We start from the raw sequence: 21148 nt of genomic DNA, 5'->3' as shown, positions 1-21148 counted from the left end.
CAAGTCATAAATAATGATATTCTTTGTGCAAGCTCTGGTATGGTGCATACAGCAAAGAAAAGCCTAGAATGATTCCACTTTCAGCTTATTTGCACATGACAACACCGGATTGACTCAATGGAGCCTGCGGTGGCACAGCCATTGCCGCCCTAACCCTCTGTCTTATACACAAGTCACAGCTCTTTTGCAAAGAACATTCTGCAAATTATTCCTCTTTTATAACTATGTGATGAAAGAGTCACCTGCTCTTGGCCAGGGTCACTTTGCCCAATGCTAAATTTGCTATATTGGTTTCGTACACTAGCATGTTACCATCCAGCTCATCAGACATATATGTTGCTGAAGATGCTCAGAGGTAGGCACAATTGTTGAGTTGAGGCATTTGTACAAGGACATAATAATGTGCACACGGTCCTTATATAGGGTGGGCAATCGTTCTACCAACATTAACTCAATAACGTGGAAATGCTTATAGCATGATGGGAAACTTTTTATTTTTGTCACTCTTAGGCCCCTATCTTATATATAAATTTATTGGACTGTTTGTTTACACATTCGGACACCGATTGGGATAAAATCAACGCGAGGTGGTCCAGTTGGATCCTGGCCAGATTTTAGGGGGGGTTAGGGTCCCAGTCACACTTAGCGTTGGTGTTCGCTGGGCAGAACTTTGACGCGGGGAGCTTGTTCTGGGCCTTCCACTGGATGGATTTGGACAAAAACTTCAGAGTGGTAACATTGGACCCCAGAAGACATATTAGGGGGTTGAGGTCCGGTCAGACTTCCCGTTGGTGTATGCTGGGCAGAACTTTGACCCAGGTAACCTGTTCTGAGCCTTCCACTGTATGGATTTGGATGAAAACTTCACAGAGGGGTGACAATTGGTCTGGCATGCCTAACTTAATCACTTGAATATTTAAACCCGGGCAATGCCGGGTACTTCAGCTAGTTTATTAATATGCGGCAATAATAAAGATTTTCTAGAAAATCAGTTATTGCTGTAATTTATGAATAAAATATCGCTAGGACAACTGAGTGATACTGAGCTGCACATTCTGTATAAAAAAAATGCTTTCTTTCAATAAATTCATAAATAAAGCACTGTTTTTTTAGGAACATCCTCTGCTATCACCATCCGGAGATAGCAAAAAGATAGAGCAGGACATATATTGCTGCAATCGTATTTTACTTATTTTACCCATACTTTGCTTGGCGCAGCCTTCGCCAGAGATAGCCGGTGAATCACTTCCTCGGCGGTAGCCCTTAACAAAATACATGGAGAAGCCCAATCTCAAAATACCTGTTTTTTGTTTGCTGCAGTCTTTTCACTACTTAATAAATTTACCCATTAGATTATACACTGTTATTTAAAAAAGTCCACTTTCCACTCACTAGTGAATACTCTGGAAGATCTATTGCACAAGCAAATAGTCAAAAAAGAAATACAAGTTGAGTCTCCCATATCCAAATATGCCAAAATACGGAATTGTTTTTAGCATGACTAAGATAGTGAAACCTTTGCTTTTTGATGGTTCAATGGACATAAACTTAAGGCACAAAATTATTAAAATATTGTATAAAATTACCTGCAGGTTTTGTGTATAAGGGGCCTGATTCAGCAAGGATCGCAAATGCAACGCTGCACGCAGGCTATAGATATGTATGCACGCAGGCTATAGATATGTATGCACGCAGGCTATAGATATGTATGCACGCAGGCTATAGATATGTATGCACGCAGGCAGCTTTGCAATTGCGATCCTTACAATAATGCAAATACAGCAGGAGGTGTATGACACCCCCTGCTACATTTGCGATCCCAGCACTGCAACAGAGGTTGATGGTCGCGATGGTGGATGGTGCCAGACCTCCGGTCAGCTGAGTAAGCCTCAGCTTACTCAGGCTGGCCGGCTTGCGAGTCCAGGACACAGAGTTGATCAACGGCGGCCAACCCCATCTCGGCACGCCCCTTAATGCCTCTGCCTGTCAATCAAGCAGTGTTCTTGATTTGGCCAACTGTTGTGAAGGGGTTTATCTTCACCAGGGAAATAATTATTCTGTCATTCACCACAGTTGTTTTCCGTGATCTTCCAGGTCTTTTGGTGTTGCTGAGCTCTCCGGTGCGTTCTTTCTTTTTAAGAATGTTCCAAACCGTTGATTTGGCCACACCTAATGTTTTTTGCTATCTCTCTGATGGGTTTGTTTTGATTTTTCAGCCTAATGATGGCTTGCTTCACTGATAGTGACAGCTCTTTGGATCTCATATTGAGAGTCAACAGCAACTGATTCCAAATGCAAATGTCACACCTAGAATCAACTCCAGACCTTTTACCTGCTTAATTGATAATGAAATAACGAGGGAATAGCCCACACCTGTCCATGAAATAGCTTTTGAGTTGATAGTCCCATTACTTTTGGCCCCTTAAAAAGTGGGAGGCACATATAGAAACCGTTGTAATTCCTACACCGTTCACCGGATTTGGATGTAATTACTCTCAAATTAAATCTGAAAGTCTGCAGTTAAAGCACATCTTGTTTGTTTCATTTCAAAGCCATTGTGGTGGTGAATAGAGGCCAAAATATGAAAATTCTGTCAATGTCCCAATATTTATGCACCTGACTGTATGTAAGGAAAAGGAGACAATGTTCCCCCAATCGTGTGATACAGTTTCAAGAATTAAATTTCTTACCACGCATAAAATATTATAAAAATGCTGTCTACATAGACAAATAAACAATGGTATGGGAGTGCAAACTTTACCAGAAGTCAGTATTTAGCTTTAGGCACCCCGAGGGGAGGTTAGGGTTAGGCACTACCGGGGGGAGGTTAGGGTTAGGCACCCCTAAGGGAAGGTTAGGGTTAGAGGGGGGAGGGGAGGGTTAGGGTACTTACCAGCCCCAGTCAGGATTTTTAGAGTTCGGGCTTGCAGCGTCAGTGTTTAGTTAGATGGCTTCTATGTAGACAGCGTTTTTAAAACACTCTTTGATAAAGCTCCCAAAAAGGAGCGAAACTAGTCAGAGATATACCTGCCCAGTGATGATAAACTGCAGAGTAACATTGCCTTGTTCTACGGAACTTGTAGCAGTTGCCGTTGTTCAGTAAAGACTGTATTATACTGAGAATTGAGTCTTGAAAGGACATTATTGGTCTCCTGCTACAGCTGTTATAGAGACCAAGAGCTCCCTTTACCAGCGGTGCGTGACATCATAAAGCCATTCGGAGATTGGAGCCGCAAATACTTACCAGTGCTGGTCCCGCTTTTGGTCTGGGCGAAGACCCGGAGGATCAACAGTGACGTCCGGCCTGAGGGGCTGTAGATGTCAGACGCTCCATACAAACACAGGAGCGTGCAGATAGGTTCCAATTATCTGAAGATCAAATACTTCCTCCAAACAACTAGGAGTAAAAATCCAAGATGTGCGTAATAGGGGGACTTGTTCATCCATCCAGCACATAAATATCGGGACTCCGTAATATGTTATATTGTGTGGTGAGATCACTGACAAACTTATATTATTTTGAAACAGTCTGCTACTAACTGTAACTAATATTTTTTTTTTCCGTGTTTGAGGCTGTCCATATCTTACTCTTACTCTGCTAAATTTTGTCAGCAGCGTTATATATTTTTAATGAGAAGGTATATATGTTTAGATTTTAGATATTAATGTATACATATTTATAATATAAAATGTATTGATTTAAACATTTAGTGTCCTGAATTCATGTTTCTGCCATATTGGGAACATTACCCTTTTTGATTAGCACATCACCATTTTTTGTTTTAATCTATTGCTGTTGATGTGAGCCCTCACAAGCACTTTGGGTGTATTGCTGCTTTAATAATTTAATTACTATTATTAGCGCCAGGTATTGGGGGATAGTGGTTAGTTTCTAGACAGCATTTTTATAATATTTTATGCCTGTTAAGAAAGTAAATTCTTGAAACTGTATCACACCATTGGGGGGACATTGGCCCTCATTCAGAGCCGTACGCTCTGAGCAGAGCGCACGCTCTGAATGAGGGCCGGGCTCCATTTTCATGGAGCGTCCTCCTGGACGCTCGTATAGCTGTGGGTCACCACCCACAGGCTATACGAGCGTGCTTTGTGATGGCCGCGATGGTCGAGACCATCGCGACCATCGAATTTGCGAGCCGGAGCCTGCGGTTGAGGTTTTCAACCGCAAGCTCCGGAGTGATTTTGGCTCTATCAGAGCCAAAATCACTCCCACTGACATCACTAGTGATGTCAGTGGGCCGGCTTCTGACGGGAGGCGTTCCCGTGGGAACGCCCCCGTCAGGGAGGCACGCCCCCGGCACGCCCACCAAAGGGGGCGTGCTGTCAATCAACATTGACAGCACGCCCCCTTTGATCGGACACAACGAGCGAAGGACTTTCCTTCGCTCGTCGCGTCTGGCGCATGCGCACGACGGAGCTCCCTCCGTCGTGCGCATGCTCAGTGCATAACATCGACCCACTTGCGAGCGCACAGCCGCTCGCGAGTGGGTCTGAATCAGGCCCATTGTCTCCTTTTCCTTATATATTTTTCATATATATTGAATATTCCCAGTCCTGAAGGACATATGGAAGAAGAAACAAAGAGGATTGCCTAGAAAACCTCTAAAGGAAAGTATTATTCTAATGCATTTCATATATTTTTAATTTCTTATGATAATTCCTTAGATGAGCATTGTTTTTGATTTATGCGCCAAGGTCCCACCTCAAATTATATAATTTTAGAGGCATTCAAGGGTTTGCATGCAACTACAGAGGACCCATTCTGCACCCTCGCAGAATGGGACCTGCGCACGTGTAGATCCCCGATAATCAGGAATCTGCGATCAGCAGTGAATTTGCGTTAACTGCTGAATCAGGCCCAAGGTGTATATGAAACATAAATTAATTTAATGTATGTACACAAACTTTGTTTGAGCCACAAAATTATTAAAAATATTGTATAAAATTACCTGCAGTAAAATTACCTCCAGTAATAAGTTGTATATAAAACATAAATGCATTCTGTGTTTAGATTTGGGTCCATTCCCAAGATATCTCATTATGGTATGCAATTATACCAAATACGGAATATTCCGATATCTAAAATACTCCTGGTCTCAAGCATTTTGGATATGGATATGGGAGACTGAACCTGTACTGCCACATGTCTTAAAATCTTTCTATAGAATAAAAGTTAAACGGCCACTGAAATTTAGTAAAAGTAGAATAAACATTAATACGCACCAAAATATCCAGACATGCTGCTTTTAGTAGAGTGATCTGATCTGCAATGGTCAAACTGGTAAATCCGGGTAATCGCTTTGCAAATTCCACTATTTTAATAATGCACTTTGTTGCAAGTTCGCTAAATTTGTCCCACAGCCCAAGGTCTAGTCGCACACGGTGATCAGCGCTGGAATTCTGTGGGACACAAAGAACAGCATTAGCCCAAGTGCCCTGCTCAATAGAAATGTTAGTCTTAACATTTAAAATCTACATGTGGACCACGCCTTTATAAAGATGTGCAATAACGCCAACTGTGCCATAACCAAGTGCCAGAAATGTTCAATAATATCATAATGTCCGGTAGTGACAGAAACATATTTCAGTATTACCAGGATTGCCCATTTTTAGGAGTGCCAAGCCAGAAATAACCATAACCAATAATGGCTATTAACCACAAGATAAAAATTTACAGTACAGGATTACTGCATATTTTCACCTACAGAACTAATTTTAAATTAATATTTCTAGAGTATGTTGCTATGTCCATATGTGTTTTTGAATTATTTTCTGATGCTTTAAATGCCACAAAATCCTTCCCATGCGCAGTGTGAAATAAAAGAAAAACAGCAAGCCCACCTCAATATTTTCAACCTGCCCTAGCACTAGACACCTTAGACTGGTTTCCACTACAATAATGAGACCATGTATATGGGTATTTTCTCCTTCAAAACCCATCTACGAGCTGGTCAACACAGGGCTGGTAACCCTACCTGACAACTTTTGGAACCTGCCGCACCAGAAGATTCCAGATGGGAGAACCAAGTGGCAAGTGCAGGGGCTAATGCAACATAATTTATATCACCATGGCCATGCCACTTGCTACGCATTGCTTCAAAATGCAGCATTACTACATGGGGGACAGGGTCATGATGATGCAAGCCAAAGTGATGTGGCGACACACTAAATTCTCTACGAAAATTAGTGGGATCTTTTAGGATTCCCTGGAGTCAGGGAGATCTGCCCATAAATCAGTATTCTCACAGACCTCCCACAACTCTCATTCACCACTTCATTAAATAAGAAAAAAAGTCTTGTCTTATTTTCTTCCTTTGTCATAGTCCAAATTAAAATTTAAATCTCTTATTCACCACTTCATTAAATAAGAAAAAAAAGTATTGTCTTATTTTTTTTCCTTTGTCATAGACCAAATGAAAATTGTAATCTTTTTTTGTTTCCTGTCTTGATCTGTTGTACCTTACCCCTAACACATGAAAACTCCCCATTTCCTCCTGCTAAATGATCAAAGATGAGACTCTACTTTATGGTCGGCCGATTAAAAGGTTCTTCCTACGCTGGCTGCTTGTGATTAGCTGACCGTAAAGAGAACTTCCGGTTAAAGTCACATTGTGTTGGCAGTTTGTAGCTTGTGGGTGGGCCTTTTCTTGAACTAGGCTTCCCACTTTAACATTGATGGACAAGAAAAAAATATTCTCCACTTGGACGGAGCAAGAAATATATTTTTTGTTTTATTAAAGACGTACATAAGTGTTTTAGGAATAATTCATTTAATTAAAGATTAGTGGGAAATAACATGAGGTTTTTTTGTATTACTCTTTTGGTATATACCGAGCAGGGGTATTAGAACAAATAGCAATTGTGCATTCAAATATACAGAATATGTCAGCATTATGTTTGGACCTTGCAGAGGTTGTTTCTATTTTTCAATAACTTTCCCTTGATGAAGCTCTGCAGCAAACAAACCATTCTAGTTTAAACAATGCTCACTGTAGTATATATCCTCTTATTACTAGTACCTAGAGTACAGTGGGTGTCTTTTACCAGGATCTACAGATAAGCCTTTTTTGCTTTATTGATTTATATGTGTTGTTTAACTAAAATGTGGATGTATATGATGTCTCCTTGTATGGTTTACTTTATGAGAAAATACCAAGATTTATATCTGGAAAAGGAGAAAAATAAGCACATCTTTAATTCAGGAAAGCATTTATATACATGCGTTTGGTATGTATCACTTTTTCTATTAAAGGAAAAAAAAACAGTATTACACTATTCCTTGTAGTTCTACTTTTTCATACATCTCATTCTAATGGGAGTGTGGAATATGGACTTCAATCGCACTTTGAAAAGGGGGTGTGGCCTCACATTCCCCCTACCCCTCCCCCCCCACATCCCCATTTTTCATCATGCTGGGAGCTTGCCCAGCACTCTGGGAGCTGCTGAACAGACCCCAGCCTCCCACAGCACAATATACGCACGTCATACATTCACTGTTACTCTGCTAGTAGCGTGCAACACAGTGTGCCCCCAACTTTCCCTCGCCTGCGGGACATTGTGGTTGGCAGGTGGGATAACAGGACAGTGCCGGAGAAGCGGGACTGTCATGCTGAAATTGGGACAGTTGGGTGATATGCAAATAGCAGTCCTGCCAAAAGTGGGACGGTTTGGGGGTATGCTTTTGACACTATGTTGTCACTGGGGTATCATTGCCATTACTAGGGATGCAGGCTGCTATCACGGACAATGGGATGGGTGCGGTGCTGTCGCATAGAGGCGAACAGATCAAAACATGGGTGGATACTCGAGTAGGACTTCCAATTGCTGGAAGCATCCAGACTTGCCTCTATTGACATGCAAGCTCTGTATTGCCGCCTAGTACACAAAGGTGTAAGTTATCCAAAATGACTGTATTGTTATTATGTTATTTTTTTCAACACTATCCCTAGTTTGTGATGAGCACATTTTGGTTATGGATTCAGCACAAATACACATATCTATATCTACATATCTCTGTCTATCTATGAGAAATTCCACTATTGCAAAATAATCAGAACAATATTGCATTAGCGCCATTGTCTTTTCCCCCTTTTATCCGGACATTCAGCTTAGACTGTATTTTGTACAAACTATTCAACAAAACTCTACATTTTCACTACTATACTGGTCATATTTATTGTGAGGTTGGAGCATATATTTACCTGCCTGTTGGTTAAATATCAGATGGCAACAATGATTGATGTATTTACCTGTTAAACACTTCCAATACTTCAAACTAAAGCTGGCCATACACTGCACAATAATCGTGTAAATCAGCCAACTAAATGACTGGTTTGAACTATTGTCATTTAGACAGAGTATGGTACTGAGCGATGATCATTCTCACCCTGAAAACATGTTTATTCTTGACAAACTTCTAAAATATGCAGGGTAGAGGCGGCATGCCGTGTGTATGGGGCCTTAGCTACACTGGGAAATTCTCACTGCCTCTGTAGTAATTGCTTAGCTGATGTGTCCTGCGGTGTACTGTAATGAGACATGAAGTTCTGATCCAGGGTGACGATACAGACTTCAGACAAGTTACAGACGGCTGCAATTTACTTAGTAATGGCCACTTCCTTGACTCACTTCATATAAGGTTACGTTGTGTACTGTATGGCTTTATTACTGCAGTAGACCTGTTACTGATCCCTATAATCAACAGTGCATGCAGGCAACCAGTGGCTATCTAACTTTTGTGGAATAGCAAGCTACGGTCAGAGTTAGGTTGGGCATCTTGGTATTTGTAGGGAAAATAAGTATAACTTGCGCTCACCTTTTGAGATTGTTGTGGCTGAATCATAAGTGTAATAACATCAGTCTAGTATGAACTATAATAAAAAAAGTGTATTGTCTTTAAAATTATAATATCAAATCAATATAATGTAAAAATGTATTATTTTTAAAATTTATTTTATGTATCTCATAAACATCCTAGATAGACTTGCAAGAATAAATAAGGAAGGGGAGTTGGGAGGGAGGATGGGATAAAATGGTAAATATCACAGAATAAAATTGTAAAAATTTATGAAAAAAAATATATAGATGAAAAATAAAAAATAAATAAAAAATAAAATATATATAAAATAAAAAAAATGTGAAGAAAAAAATCTAAAACCCAATCGGACAGAAAATTGTATGTATAACAGACATACAGGTTTATATAAAAAAAAAAAACAGTCCAGTAGTATAAATCAAATTGGCATTAAGTAAATAATTAAAATCCAGTGGTATCGGACATATGGAGGATGAATTTGAAATGTTGTGTCCATACATATAAATAGTACTGAAGGTTCCTTTTCATAAGGTATATATTTAGTGTAACTATGTATGCCGCTATTGTAGCTATTTAGTGTAGCTATTTATGCCGCTATTTCCAAAGTGTGTGTCAATGTTCAATCTGATTCTGAGAACCGGACCAGCTGGTTGTAAATTTCAAGTAGGCTGTCAGCCCTGAAGTGGGCTGGGGTATTTGTAGTTCCACAACAGATAGAGAGACAAGGTTAGTGGCAAACAACTTTTGTACTTGGAATAGTTGGGGCTTTATAATGTACATCCTTGTTACTCAGACTGTAAGCTCTCACAGCCAGGGTCCTCTTCCTTCAGTCTTCCTCCTAGCACTATGTCTGTCACCAGTGCTCATTTGTTCTTTAGCCTACCTCTACTCCCCCAAACCCCCTCACTGTCTTTGGTTTTATCACTGTGTTTGTGGTTATCCTACTTATGTATTTATGTAATTGTGTACTCATCACTGTAAAAGCTGTAGACACCTTGTGGTGCCCTATACATACATGCATAAATAATAATAATCTATATATTTAATTTTTGGGGAATTTCTAGATTATGTTCTCCTCAAGAAATTGTAAAATAATTAGTTTTATATTTATTAGCTAGGTTATTAGTAAAAATAAGTCACATATGTTACATAAACAAGCAAACGTATATAGGGTACACACTAGCACAACCCATTGTCTGTCTGTCCATCTGACTGACCGATATAATGATTTTGGTAAGACGCACTTACCATTCAGCCTCACAATATGTCTGGTTAGAAAAACCATTTAAATATACATACCAAGTTTTGGGTGTGATATAAAAGATAAGACAGTTAAAAGGACGACTATGTCTATACAGACACCAGATGTTAGACAGGCAATAGGTCGAAAGGGACAAAAGGTCAACAGTGACAAAAGGTCAACATGGAAAAATGTCGACAGGTACAAATGGTCAACATGTTAAAAAAGTTAGACATGAAAATGGTTGACGCACAAACGGTCAACACTTGTTTTGTTTTTTCTAACCCTAATCTTCACCCTAACCCCTCCTTGGTGCCTAACCCTAACTGTCGGGTTAAGTGCCTAACCCTAACCATCGGGGTAAGTGTCTAACCCTAACCCTCCAGTAGGTGCCTAACCCTAACAGTCAGGGTAAATGCCTAACTCTAACCATCAGGGTAAGTGCCTAAACCTAACCCTCCAGTAAGTGCCTAACCCTGACCCTAAAAAAACTAAAAAAATTATGTGGTGACCATTTGTGTATTGACCATTTGATCATGTCGACCTTCAGCATATTGACCTATTGCCTGTCTAACATATGGTGTCTATCTAGACATTGTCGACCTTTTAACTGTCTATCTATAGTCCAGATATCACAAGTACTGAAGTAGTTTGCAATGGATCCTGTGGCCAACATAATGTGCGGCAGTTTGGTATATTACATCAGCCATGCAGTACGCCCGATGTGATACATCTGTGAAAGATGTTGTTCACAGATATATTGTGTGTACATACGTGCAGATGGGTGGTACGATATATCGTCTAGTGTGTACCCAGCACAATGCCAGGTACACATTAGACGATATGTCGTTTGATCCAGCGGATCGGATGGCATATCATCCACATCGGGCAGTGTGTACCTGCTATGTCACTGACGATGCGCACTCCCGACGGTCTATGGTCAGCTGTCACACCTTTCCTCCTGGCATCGGCAAGTGTGTACGCATTTGCCGATGTTGGCATCCTGCCGGGTAACGTTGTTAACGAGGTCGGTACACACTAGACATTATCTAGTGTGTACCGGCCTTAAGACAGAGAAAGGAGAAGGCTTCAATCTGCAACAAACAAGTCCACTGGTGGCCCCCAGTGCTTTTGTTTCATTATAACTTAGAGAGGAGAAACACCACAGGCTTTATCCATACTTGCCAACTCTCCCTGATTGTCAGGGAAACTCCCGGAAACAGTAGACACCTCCCTGTCTCCCTGAAGAGCCTGGCAATCTCCCTCATTTCACCTTCCTCCCATTATGTAGCTGTTATATAAAAAAAATAAGCAGTGATCTACACATTAAAATGGGATCATTAGTATAATTTCCCTGCATTGGTTATAAGACACAGTGATCCCTATGGCTACATGTATTTTCTGAAATGTATCAGTGTGTTTTCATCAACAAGGAGATCTTACTAATTGCTTTGGGGCTCATTTACATTTGAATGCAAATCAATTTTATGGCACGTCTCTCAGATGTAGCAGCACACGCCCACTTTACCGCCGCGCTCATAGGTGCTGCTTTCACAATCTCCATGAAATGCATTTTCAAAAGTAGGCAAGTATGGGTTTATCTTGTATAGCCATTTTTGGATAAATCAGATCCAGCAAAAGATCATGTACCGCACATATATAGCCACCTCATAAATGTGTTTCAAAAGGAACAAAGAGGCATAGGGTGAGAGTTCGGGCAGTTAGAAGATGGGTCAGTTCCAGCTGTTATGTAGTCAGTCAGTTATGACAGAAGAGTGATTGCTGCACTGAATAGAAAACTGTGAATGACAGAATTCTATTGCAAAAAAAAAAATGCAAAGATATAAAAGTAATACAATAAGAATACAACTAAATAAAACATTCTAAGTAGTGTGCAGAAAGAAGATTAATGGCAGTTTTGAATTCTATATTCACTAAGGGAAGAACAATGTTGATTCCATAAATTCTCAATTTATTATAGTGGCAAGAATAAAAAAAACTAAGGGCCAGGATTTTTTAAGCATTGCTGAAAAAAATAAATAAAATTAAATAAAAATCCTTGGTTGCAGTTTTGCATAATAATTGCACTAAATGAATTACAGGAAAGGTGTTTATAACTTTACATGACATAATAGCTTAATGGCCCCTTTCACTCTACCTATGAATGTGATATCCACAGATTGTACAACATGAATACCGGAGTAGCCTAACATACCACACCTCGTGTTAGGAACCAACAAACTTTTTTTTTTTATTGTTTTGTTTTTTAATTAGCAATAAATAAATAAATAATTAACCTTTTATAAATTAATAGTAATCATTTCTACACATACTGTACATAAGTCATGTGGGAATGCCAAGACAATAGTCACATGTCTGTTTGCTTTGGCCATTTGCACCATGTTTTTTAATATGTCTTATTAATAATAACAAGAACCTGAAACTAAACTTGATGTACTCGTAGCAGTTATCAGTAACTGGACGGGTCACTTGCACAGCACAGGAACCATCTATCTGGGTGACTAAGTGCTCAGATATTGGGCCAATTATGATTATGATGGTACTAGGTATAAACTCGCCTAAGTGTAGCTGTTAGAGGTCTTGCTGTTTCAAGATCAGTGCAAGACAGATGTATTGAAACTGCTTCACTAACAATTACTTTTTCTTTGTTGCTGAGAATAAAGCTGTCATTTTCATCATATAATATCGGCCCTGGCAGCTGATAAAAATCAGAGCTTTGTGATGAGAGTGTGCAGGTTAAGGACTCCTCTGTCACAAGATTTATCAATGCAAAGGCGTTGGGTACCAGAACACTTTTTCTACAGAGTGAGGGTAGCAGGTTAACAGCCGTCTCTGTGCCCTTTAAGACATTCCTCCCAGTAAGCGAGCCTGTACATTTTTCAGATTTATTTTATTTAATCCTGAAAGACCTGGGCAAAATGCAGCCCATCAAGAGGAAATGAGATCAGGGAAGGGAAAGAAAAATCAAGATGTGCAGTCATTCGGGCTGTAATTAAATTTAATAGCCAGTTTATCCAGTCCATAGAAATACTGCATGGTAAAGAGATACACAATGCAGAGCCTACAGCAGGAAATCATTTGGCAATAGTTTATCCATCTGGAAAAAAAGACATTGCATGGAACCAGCAAGTGTGAACAAAATATTCATCAGTATTATATGAGATTACTTTATCATGCCATTGAGTTTGACACATATTCTATTACACATAATGCAAAGGTATCCCACACAAAATGCAAATGTAATGGCCATACCTAGAAGACAGTAAGAGGGGGGAAACGTCTATATTCCAGATAATATGTTGTGTAATATGATGCATAATTTCAGGGCCTTAGAAAATATTACACAGTGTTTTTTTGTTTATAAATTTTCAGAGACTAGGTTGCAGCTAGTGACACTTCAGTAGTTTGTCATGTCACGTACATGCTACTTAAATGGGAAGTCTTTTTACATATATTACCAACGTATGCATCTAGGCAGGGTGGTTTCACTTGTATAAAAATGGCTATTTTGCACAATATAACTATATAAGGAAAAAAATAATACTTTCAGGAAAGGCTGCATTTCCGGACCCTTTTGCTGCTGGGAGAAATACTGTACCCACATTTCAGAAATGACTGATTTTGCCATGAAACGTCTATATCAAAACAATGCTTATGTCATTCCTATAATTGTCCTGACTTGGACAGGCAGCCCATGGCTTCACAGCTGTTATGGAACCACAAGTTTCAGCATGCCTTGCCAGTCATTGGTGAAGTACAGATGAAGCGAGTTTATCTGAGATGTACCGCTGCGCAAAACATAACAGAATGGAGGAAACGTATGAATGTACGCATACAGACGCTGATAACAAATGACATGTAGTGTATGACATCTACATCTAGAGTCTAAAGAAATTACATCTATGATGATCTACATCTAGAGAAATGACATCTACATCTAGAGAAATGATCTACATCTAGAGTCAGAAACATCTCAAGATGGGTCCAGATAAAAACCGCTAGTAGTATTTGTGCCAGACATAAATTAGGTGTACAAATGTCTATACTTACATACCACAATAGCATACAGGTTATACTTACCTACTCTCCAGGCATAATGGGACGCATGCCAGCATTATGCAGAAATCTATATATGGGTGCATGTGTACGTATTTTGGATGCACACGCACAGTACAGAAATAAATATGTTACACAAAACTATTGATGTACAGCCCACTCTGTGTATTTGAGATATATCACTCCAGCAATCCCATAACTGGCACAGGAACTCTCGCCAATGACCTGCTACCACTATAATACTAGAGTTCTGTGATGAGCATATTAAATTCATTTGACATTTTAAATTAATAAATACAAGGTGCTCAAGCTTGAGTCCAACAAACACAGCAGTGATATTCAGATAACCTAAGCCACAGCTGCACAAGTCTGTTTAGGGATCAGTAATGGGTTACATTGTACAGTTATCCTTATTAATCACAGGTAACTATATAGCCATAGATTAGAATACAAAGTATAAAAATAGAATGTTTCCAAGCAAATGAGCAATCACTGTCACTAGGGCAATGCTCACAACTAAGGGCCTCATTCAGAGATGGACATTGTTAGCATCGCGGCTGTGTCTTTGGATGCAGTAGCGATACTAACATATACTACTGTAGCAGATTAGAGTGCTGCATCCAAAAGCGCAGGATCGTATCACCATCGCGACCATCAGTCGGGCAACAGAACTGCTCAGCCGGGCCAAGGAATCCGCGTTGGAGTCCCCATTTTGTAAAACAGCCACCATCGCCATCTCTCCCCGTTCTCTAAGTGGCGCAACATGATTTGGGGGCACTGCGAGCGATCTTGCAGGACCCGTTCTGCACATGCACCCATCCTGCGCAAGCGCAGTCCTCCTGCCATCAGAGATATACGCAAACCATCTGATTTGCGTACATCTCTGAATCAGGCAGCATTTTCATCATGCTGGGCTCCTCCGAGTCCTTCCATTCCCTTAAAAACAGCCCTTCAATTCCTCTACATGGACCTGTCAGAGCAGCAGCTAACTGGACATATAAAACATGATGGTAGGTTATTTGGCTCCTGAAGATAAAACTAACCCTAGTGTATGTATGTGCATGTGTGTACTGTATGTGCGTGTGTGTACATGTTAGGGAGGAACTGACGTGAATAACCAAATATTGGGCCTGATTCCGGTCCGGGCGCAAATGCTATTGCAGCTGTGGTCTCTCACGGATTGCAATTGCAAAAATATGCTAATGACTCACCCAGCATCCAGTGCTTAGAGAGGCCCACTGAGAGCATCTCACATCCGCCGCTCACACACCAAACCGGAAACATCGAATGCAGATCAGGCAGCCATCTTAGGGCTCTCTTGCTACAAGCAAGAACGCAGTGGCAAATTTATGAACCCCCAAAAAACTGTGTTTAAACGGTCCCAACACGCCCGTGTTTTTTTAACCACTACCCCATTACCTTTCCCAAACACTGACTACCTGTCACTCACTTTGCGAGTGAATTCTCTGTGTAAGCGTAATCGCAATTCAATTGCTGTGCATGCGCAGTGCGGCCTACACGCATGTGCAATGGCTAACAATCGCTCAATATGGTAAATATCGCATTTGTGTCCAGATCAGAAGCAGGGGCATTCTCTGTGAAATAATGGGTTGGATATATTGTGCCGACATTCAAAATGTCGACATGGTCATGTAAACACTGATGAAATATCAACATGATTAGAATGTTGACAAAACGTTCCTAGTGTTACAATGGTGACTTACCAACGGTGTTTTCTGGGTCTGGCAGTCGCTACTGTGAATTCACGGCTGATCCTGCCGCTGAGTGTGACGCCAACACCTATACCTAATTCTAACCCTCCTCCTAGTGTCTAAACCTAACCTCCCCTCCCGCAGCCTAACGCTGTCGACATTCAGAGAATGTCGGCACTTCACATGTCGACGTATCAGATGTTGACATATTACATGTGGAGATTTCAGCAATACTGTCGACATTGTGGTGTCAATGTGATTGTCGACATTGTAAATTTCAATATTATCACTGCATCCATACATAAGGGAGGATATACAAATGAACTGCAAGGGAGGAGTAGTAAATGAGCAGCATCACACCATGTGTCGGAGATAAACACAGGCCTGGCTAATCGAAGGAATTTGTCCATTTACTTAAGTTTACCCTTCAAGCCTGAAACATGCCTAAACAGTTGAGTGCATTCATTAATACAGGACAAATAGATAATTGTTCCAGTTTAGACAGTGACTTACAACATCCATTTATTGTCATATATTTTCCATTTAAGCGGCCTTGTTGGCTGATTAATGAAGAGGATTGATTGTATGAGTTTTGGAAATGTTGGGGGAAGATAGGAGAAGAGTAGTGGTTACATATTAAACCTAACCCGATGCAGAGTGGGACGCAGTTGTTCTCAAATCGTAGGTGGAAGATGCACTCACTAAAAGAGCAGCCACACTGACATTTTGCTCTGTCTAATGCCCCATACACACTAGACAAGTGATTCCCAACCTCGGTCCTCAAGGCACACCAACAGTCCTGGTTTTAGTGATATCCATGCTTAAGCACAGATGGTTACATCAAAATAACTGAGGTACTGATTAAGTCATCTGTGCTCAAGTATGGTTATCCTTAAAACCTGAACTGTTAGTGTGCCTTGAGGACCATGGTTGGGAACCCCTGCACTAGACGATAAGTTTGACGATGTGAATGATATCGTTATCGTTCATTGCGTTCAATATCGTCAAGTGTGTATGCAAGACATAGTTAACGATGCACGCTCCCGCGGATCGTTAATTATCTTTCATCGCCCGTACTTGCAGGGCAACCAGACGATATCGTCAGGTTCTGCAAGTACAGGGATGAGGGAGTGTACCGTCACTGAACAATATCGTTAACGATATCGATCAGTGTGTATGCGGCAATGCAGGGGAAACACTTAACGATATCGCTGATGGAGCATATCGTTAAGTGTATATGAAACTTTATTCTTATTTCACAGTAATGAGACTCAAAATTCCTCTTTTTCTATGTGACATTGTTTTATGGGGGTCGCTTTTAATTTTTTTTAGGGCCCCACAAATCCAAGGACCACCCCTACACTAGGTAAAGATCCCATCTAAATCTGGACGATTTAGAAGTATGCACGAAGATAGCTGACCATATGCAATATTAAATACTATTTCCCGGCACAAGTACATGTATACAGAGGGGATGTAGTCTATAGCAGAGGTTCCCAAACGTGGTCCTCAAGGCTCCCCAACAGTTCAGGTTTTAGAGAGATCCATGGTTGAGTACAGGTAGTTAATTCAAATTAACTGAGGGACTAATTATGCTCAACCATGGATATCTCTAAAACCTGAACTGTTGGGGAGCCTTGAGGACCGTGATTGGGAACCTCTGGTCTATAGGTTGACATTTACAATGTTGATATTCATTATGTCAACATCACAAGGTCAACATTGTAAAAATGTTGACAGTCCACATTGTCAGAATGTCGACATTAGAGTTAGAGGCTGCAGGGAGGAGGGTTAGGCAAGTACCTAGGTTTGTCTAGGGTTAGGCACTAGAAGGAGGGGTATATTAAGGGTAGGGATTAGGGTTTCGGTATAAGGGAGTAATACTCACCAGATAGCTGGAGCATCAGAGTTCTGACTCGGAAGTTACGGTCAAATGACCAACGAGATCCGGAAACTGCAATGGAGCCGCTGCAGTCACCAGGAGCAGGTAAGTGACCGCATGTCCATCAGGGATGATGTCGACACTTCACCAGTGTCAATATGATGAATGTTGACATGGTCAACGTCAACATTATGACCATGTTGACATTCTTATGTTGGCACGATGAATGGCAACATTATGATTGTCGACAATTTGAAACAGAGATATGTATGACAGTGCACTCTTCCTACACAAGTAACACACATTCTTCCCATCACTACTCTGTGCTGTTGATGTAGCTAAGGTGTTGGGATTGGCTCTATGTTTACTTAGTCCCTCCCAATTTAAATTTGCCAACATATAGTCAACTTGTGATGAGTGTAATCAAAGTCAACTAAAGCAAGTTAAATAATTAGCTATTTCATGTAACTGAAAAATCACGTCCTATGCCAGGATTGTGCTTGCTTATTTGTGTCCTCAGCCTCAGGTTTATCAGACAATCAATGCAGAATACATCTAGATCCCAGGAGGAAAGAACATGCTTGGCCACAACATTAATTCCTGTTATTTAACAGCACGTCTGCATTGATTGTTTTGACTAAAAGCAAGGATAAGCAGCGACAATGGGGAAGGCACAAGGTGCAGGTTTCCCCGGTGTCTGCAGTCTCTGTTATCATCTCAGCTTACATTTTCATAGCCTCATAGGAATGAACAATCACAGGAATATGTATGTCTTCTGAAAATATAATAATCTGTTATCAATGATAAATGAAAGTCTAAGAGATCGGTCATTATCTACATTACACAAGCTCATCCGTGTCTTCATTTAAAATCTGTACCCTGTCTGCATGCCTTCGTAGGACACATTTTTTTCCTATTTAAATAAATTATTACCCTTGCAAAATAATGTTCCACATTGCAAGAGGTGGAACTCAAGCGCAGTGCTGGCATTTCACTAGCATTTAGCTTGAATAATTTAAGCTTTTAAATTCTTGATTACACCTCATGCTTACGTATCAGAGCACAATCCAGAGAGTATTATTGCATCCAAGATGAGAATGGCAAACTCTATCTTGAACATCTATTGCTCAGTGCTTGAGCTGGCAGGGTGTTGTGTGTCCTGATGGAGGTCATTCTCTGGGCGCTCGTGCGGAAGTGCCAAGCCACAATCACAGCTCTGACACACATATTAGTGCAAGTACACATAAGCTAATCAGAATTTTCATTTTCTTTCACCTAGGTCAGAATAAAGCTAGCCACACATCTACAGATTATCTGTCCAACCTGCCAACTAGTTGATTGGTTGGAATGAAAATCTGGTAAGGTATGACAGCAAATGACAATCAGCAATTTGCTCCCAAATGCCGGAAAATGGACAACAACTGTTGTTTGAACAAATTGTTTAGATAAAACATTTGAAAAACTTGTCTGATGACCATTTTCATCTGTTTTCTGGCATTTAGGAGCAAATTGCTGATCATCATTTACTCCCATTCCTTACCAGATTTTCATTCCAACCAATCAACAAGTTGGCTGGTTGGATGTAAGTTGGTCTAGTGTGTGGCCAGCTTTACTGGTTTATAAACATATAAATTAGGTTTTTTCTTAGGATCTCCATAGGTGGGCTCGCATGCATCTATCCTTATGGACCCCATACACAGTACAATTTTTTTACCCGATATGGACAGTTTCAACGGGTTGTACAGACCAATCGTATGAAAATAGGTGATTTTTGTGTGTTCTGCGTCCCCGATGCGCATCCCCGCCGTCCTCTAGTTGGATCGCAGATCAGATGGTTTTGCAGAGAGATCTACGATCTTTTGAGTACAATGTGATACGATCATAGGATAAGAGGCATAGAAGTGTAACGATCAATCGTATACCATTTGACCACATCATATGAAAAATTTCAAGGGCAATTGTACAACACATCTTACCAACTTTGAATCGCACCGTGTATGGGGTCTTTATACAGATAAAATAGAAGCAACTTCCATAACAGATAAAACAAAGTTTCAAACATAGTAGCCGATAGCATGCCTCATACATCCTGTGGCTAGAGCTCCTGGCTGTATGTCCATGTATTTTAATTACAATTATTTGAATAACTTGGCTCTGAGTAAACCATTTATGTGAATTGGTGTTGGGCCAATATTTTTTTTCAGATCACAAGATATCTGCCTCCACAGGTACGCTTTCATGTGGAACACTTTGTGTGGTGTGTTTGGTAGTATCTGCTGACTGTCAGTTTTTCCCCTTCAGGAGAGTGACTGGAGGGGAGATGTAGCTGGTCACTGGTGGGGGGGGGGTTGGCATCATTAGGCCCGCTCCCTTTGCAGCATAGTGTCGCAAATCGTGGGTTCCAGAAGAGGCAGCTAGGGCAAGATGACACGATTCTCTGAGATCCATTGGGGCAGGACAGAGAGCGACTAAGAGGCAGGAGAGATAGGGACTAAGGGGCAATGGAGTGAAGGGGGAGGCAGCAAGACAGAGAAGGGGAAGGGAGAGAATATAGAGACAGAGCAGCAGGAGGGACAGAAAGATGGGAGTGTAATAGAGAAAAAGGAGATAGAAAAGGGGGGACAGTGTCAGAGGGAATAAGAAACTGACAATGGAGGAGGAGAGATAGATGGGGAAGAGAGAGCAGATAGCACGGGAAGAGAGATGGTGTAAGAAGCAGTGAAAGTGGAGGAGGACAATGTATATACTCGAGTATAAGTCGAGTATAAGGGTGGGAAATGCAGCAGCTACTGGTAGTAATCCCTCCCCTGGTACTGCCCCTAGTAGTAATATTCCCCCTATGGTAGTGCCCCCAGTAGTAATACCCCCCCTGGTAGTGCCCCCAGTAGTAATACCCCCCCCAGTAGTGCCCCCAGTGGCAATATTCCCCCCTGGTAGTGCACCGAGTATTAATCCCCCCCTGGAAGTGCCCCCAGTAGTAATCCCCCCCCTGGTACTGCCCCCAGTAGTAATCCCCCCCTGGTGCTGCCCCCAGTATTAATCCCTCCCTGGTACTGCCCCAGTAGTAATCCTCCCCCTGGTACTGCACCCAGTAGTAATATTCCCCCTCTGGAAGTGCCCCCAGTAGTAATACCCCCCTGGTAGTGCCCCCAGTATTAATTACCCCCCCCTGGTAGTGGCTCCAGTAGCAATTTCCCCCCCTGGTACTGCCCCCAGTAGTAGCCCCCCCAGTAGAGAGAAATGTAATAAAAAAAAAAACACTTACCTGAAACCCTGCTCCTGGTCCCGACGCTGCTACTGGCTCCTCTGGCCGTTTTGCATTATGGGAGAGACGTTGTCTCATCGGCTGCTCGTTACAACAAACACACAGCTGCCGGCTCCGGCGGCTGTGTGTTTGGCAGTGT

General features: G+C 41.1%; 1 protein-coding gene across 4 annotated transcripts in view; it reads right to left on the bottom strand.

Moving 5' to 3' along the window:
* RARB (retinoic acid receptor beta) overlaps nucleotides 1-21148 on the bottom strand; it is a 941440-nt gene that overhangs the window by 59201 nt on the left and 861091 nt on the right. For all 4 annotated transcript variants that reach the window (XM_088462736.1, XM_088462739.1, XM_088462737.1 and 1 more), the window contains one exon: nucleotides 5242-5418. In XM_088462736.1, coding sequence (XP_088318862.1) covers nucleotides 5242-5418 — 177 coding nt within the window. The remainder of the gene's footprint in view (nucleotides 1-5241; nucleotides 5419-21148) is intronic.

Source organism: Taudactylus pleione, unplaced genomic scaffold (assembly GCF_031769625.1).
Source record: "Taudactylus pleione unplaced genomic scaffold, aTauple2 ptg000053l, whole genome shotgun sequence".
NCBI lineage: Eukaryota > Metazoa > Chordata > Amphibia > Anura > Myobatrachidae > Taudactylus > Taudactylus pleione.
This window is presented reverse-complemented; position numbering and strand designations above follow the sequence as displayed.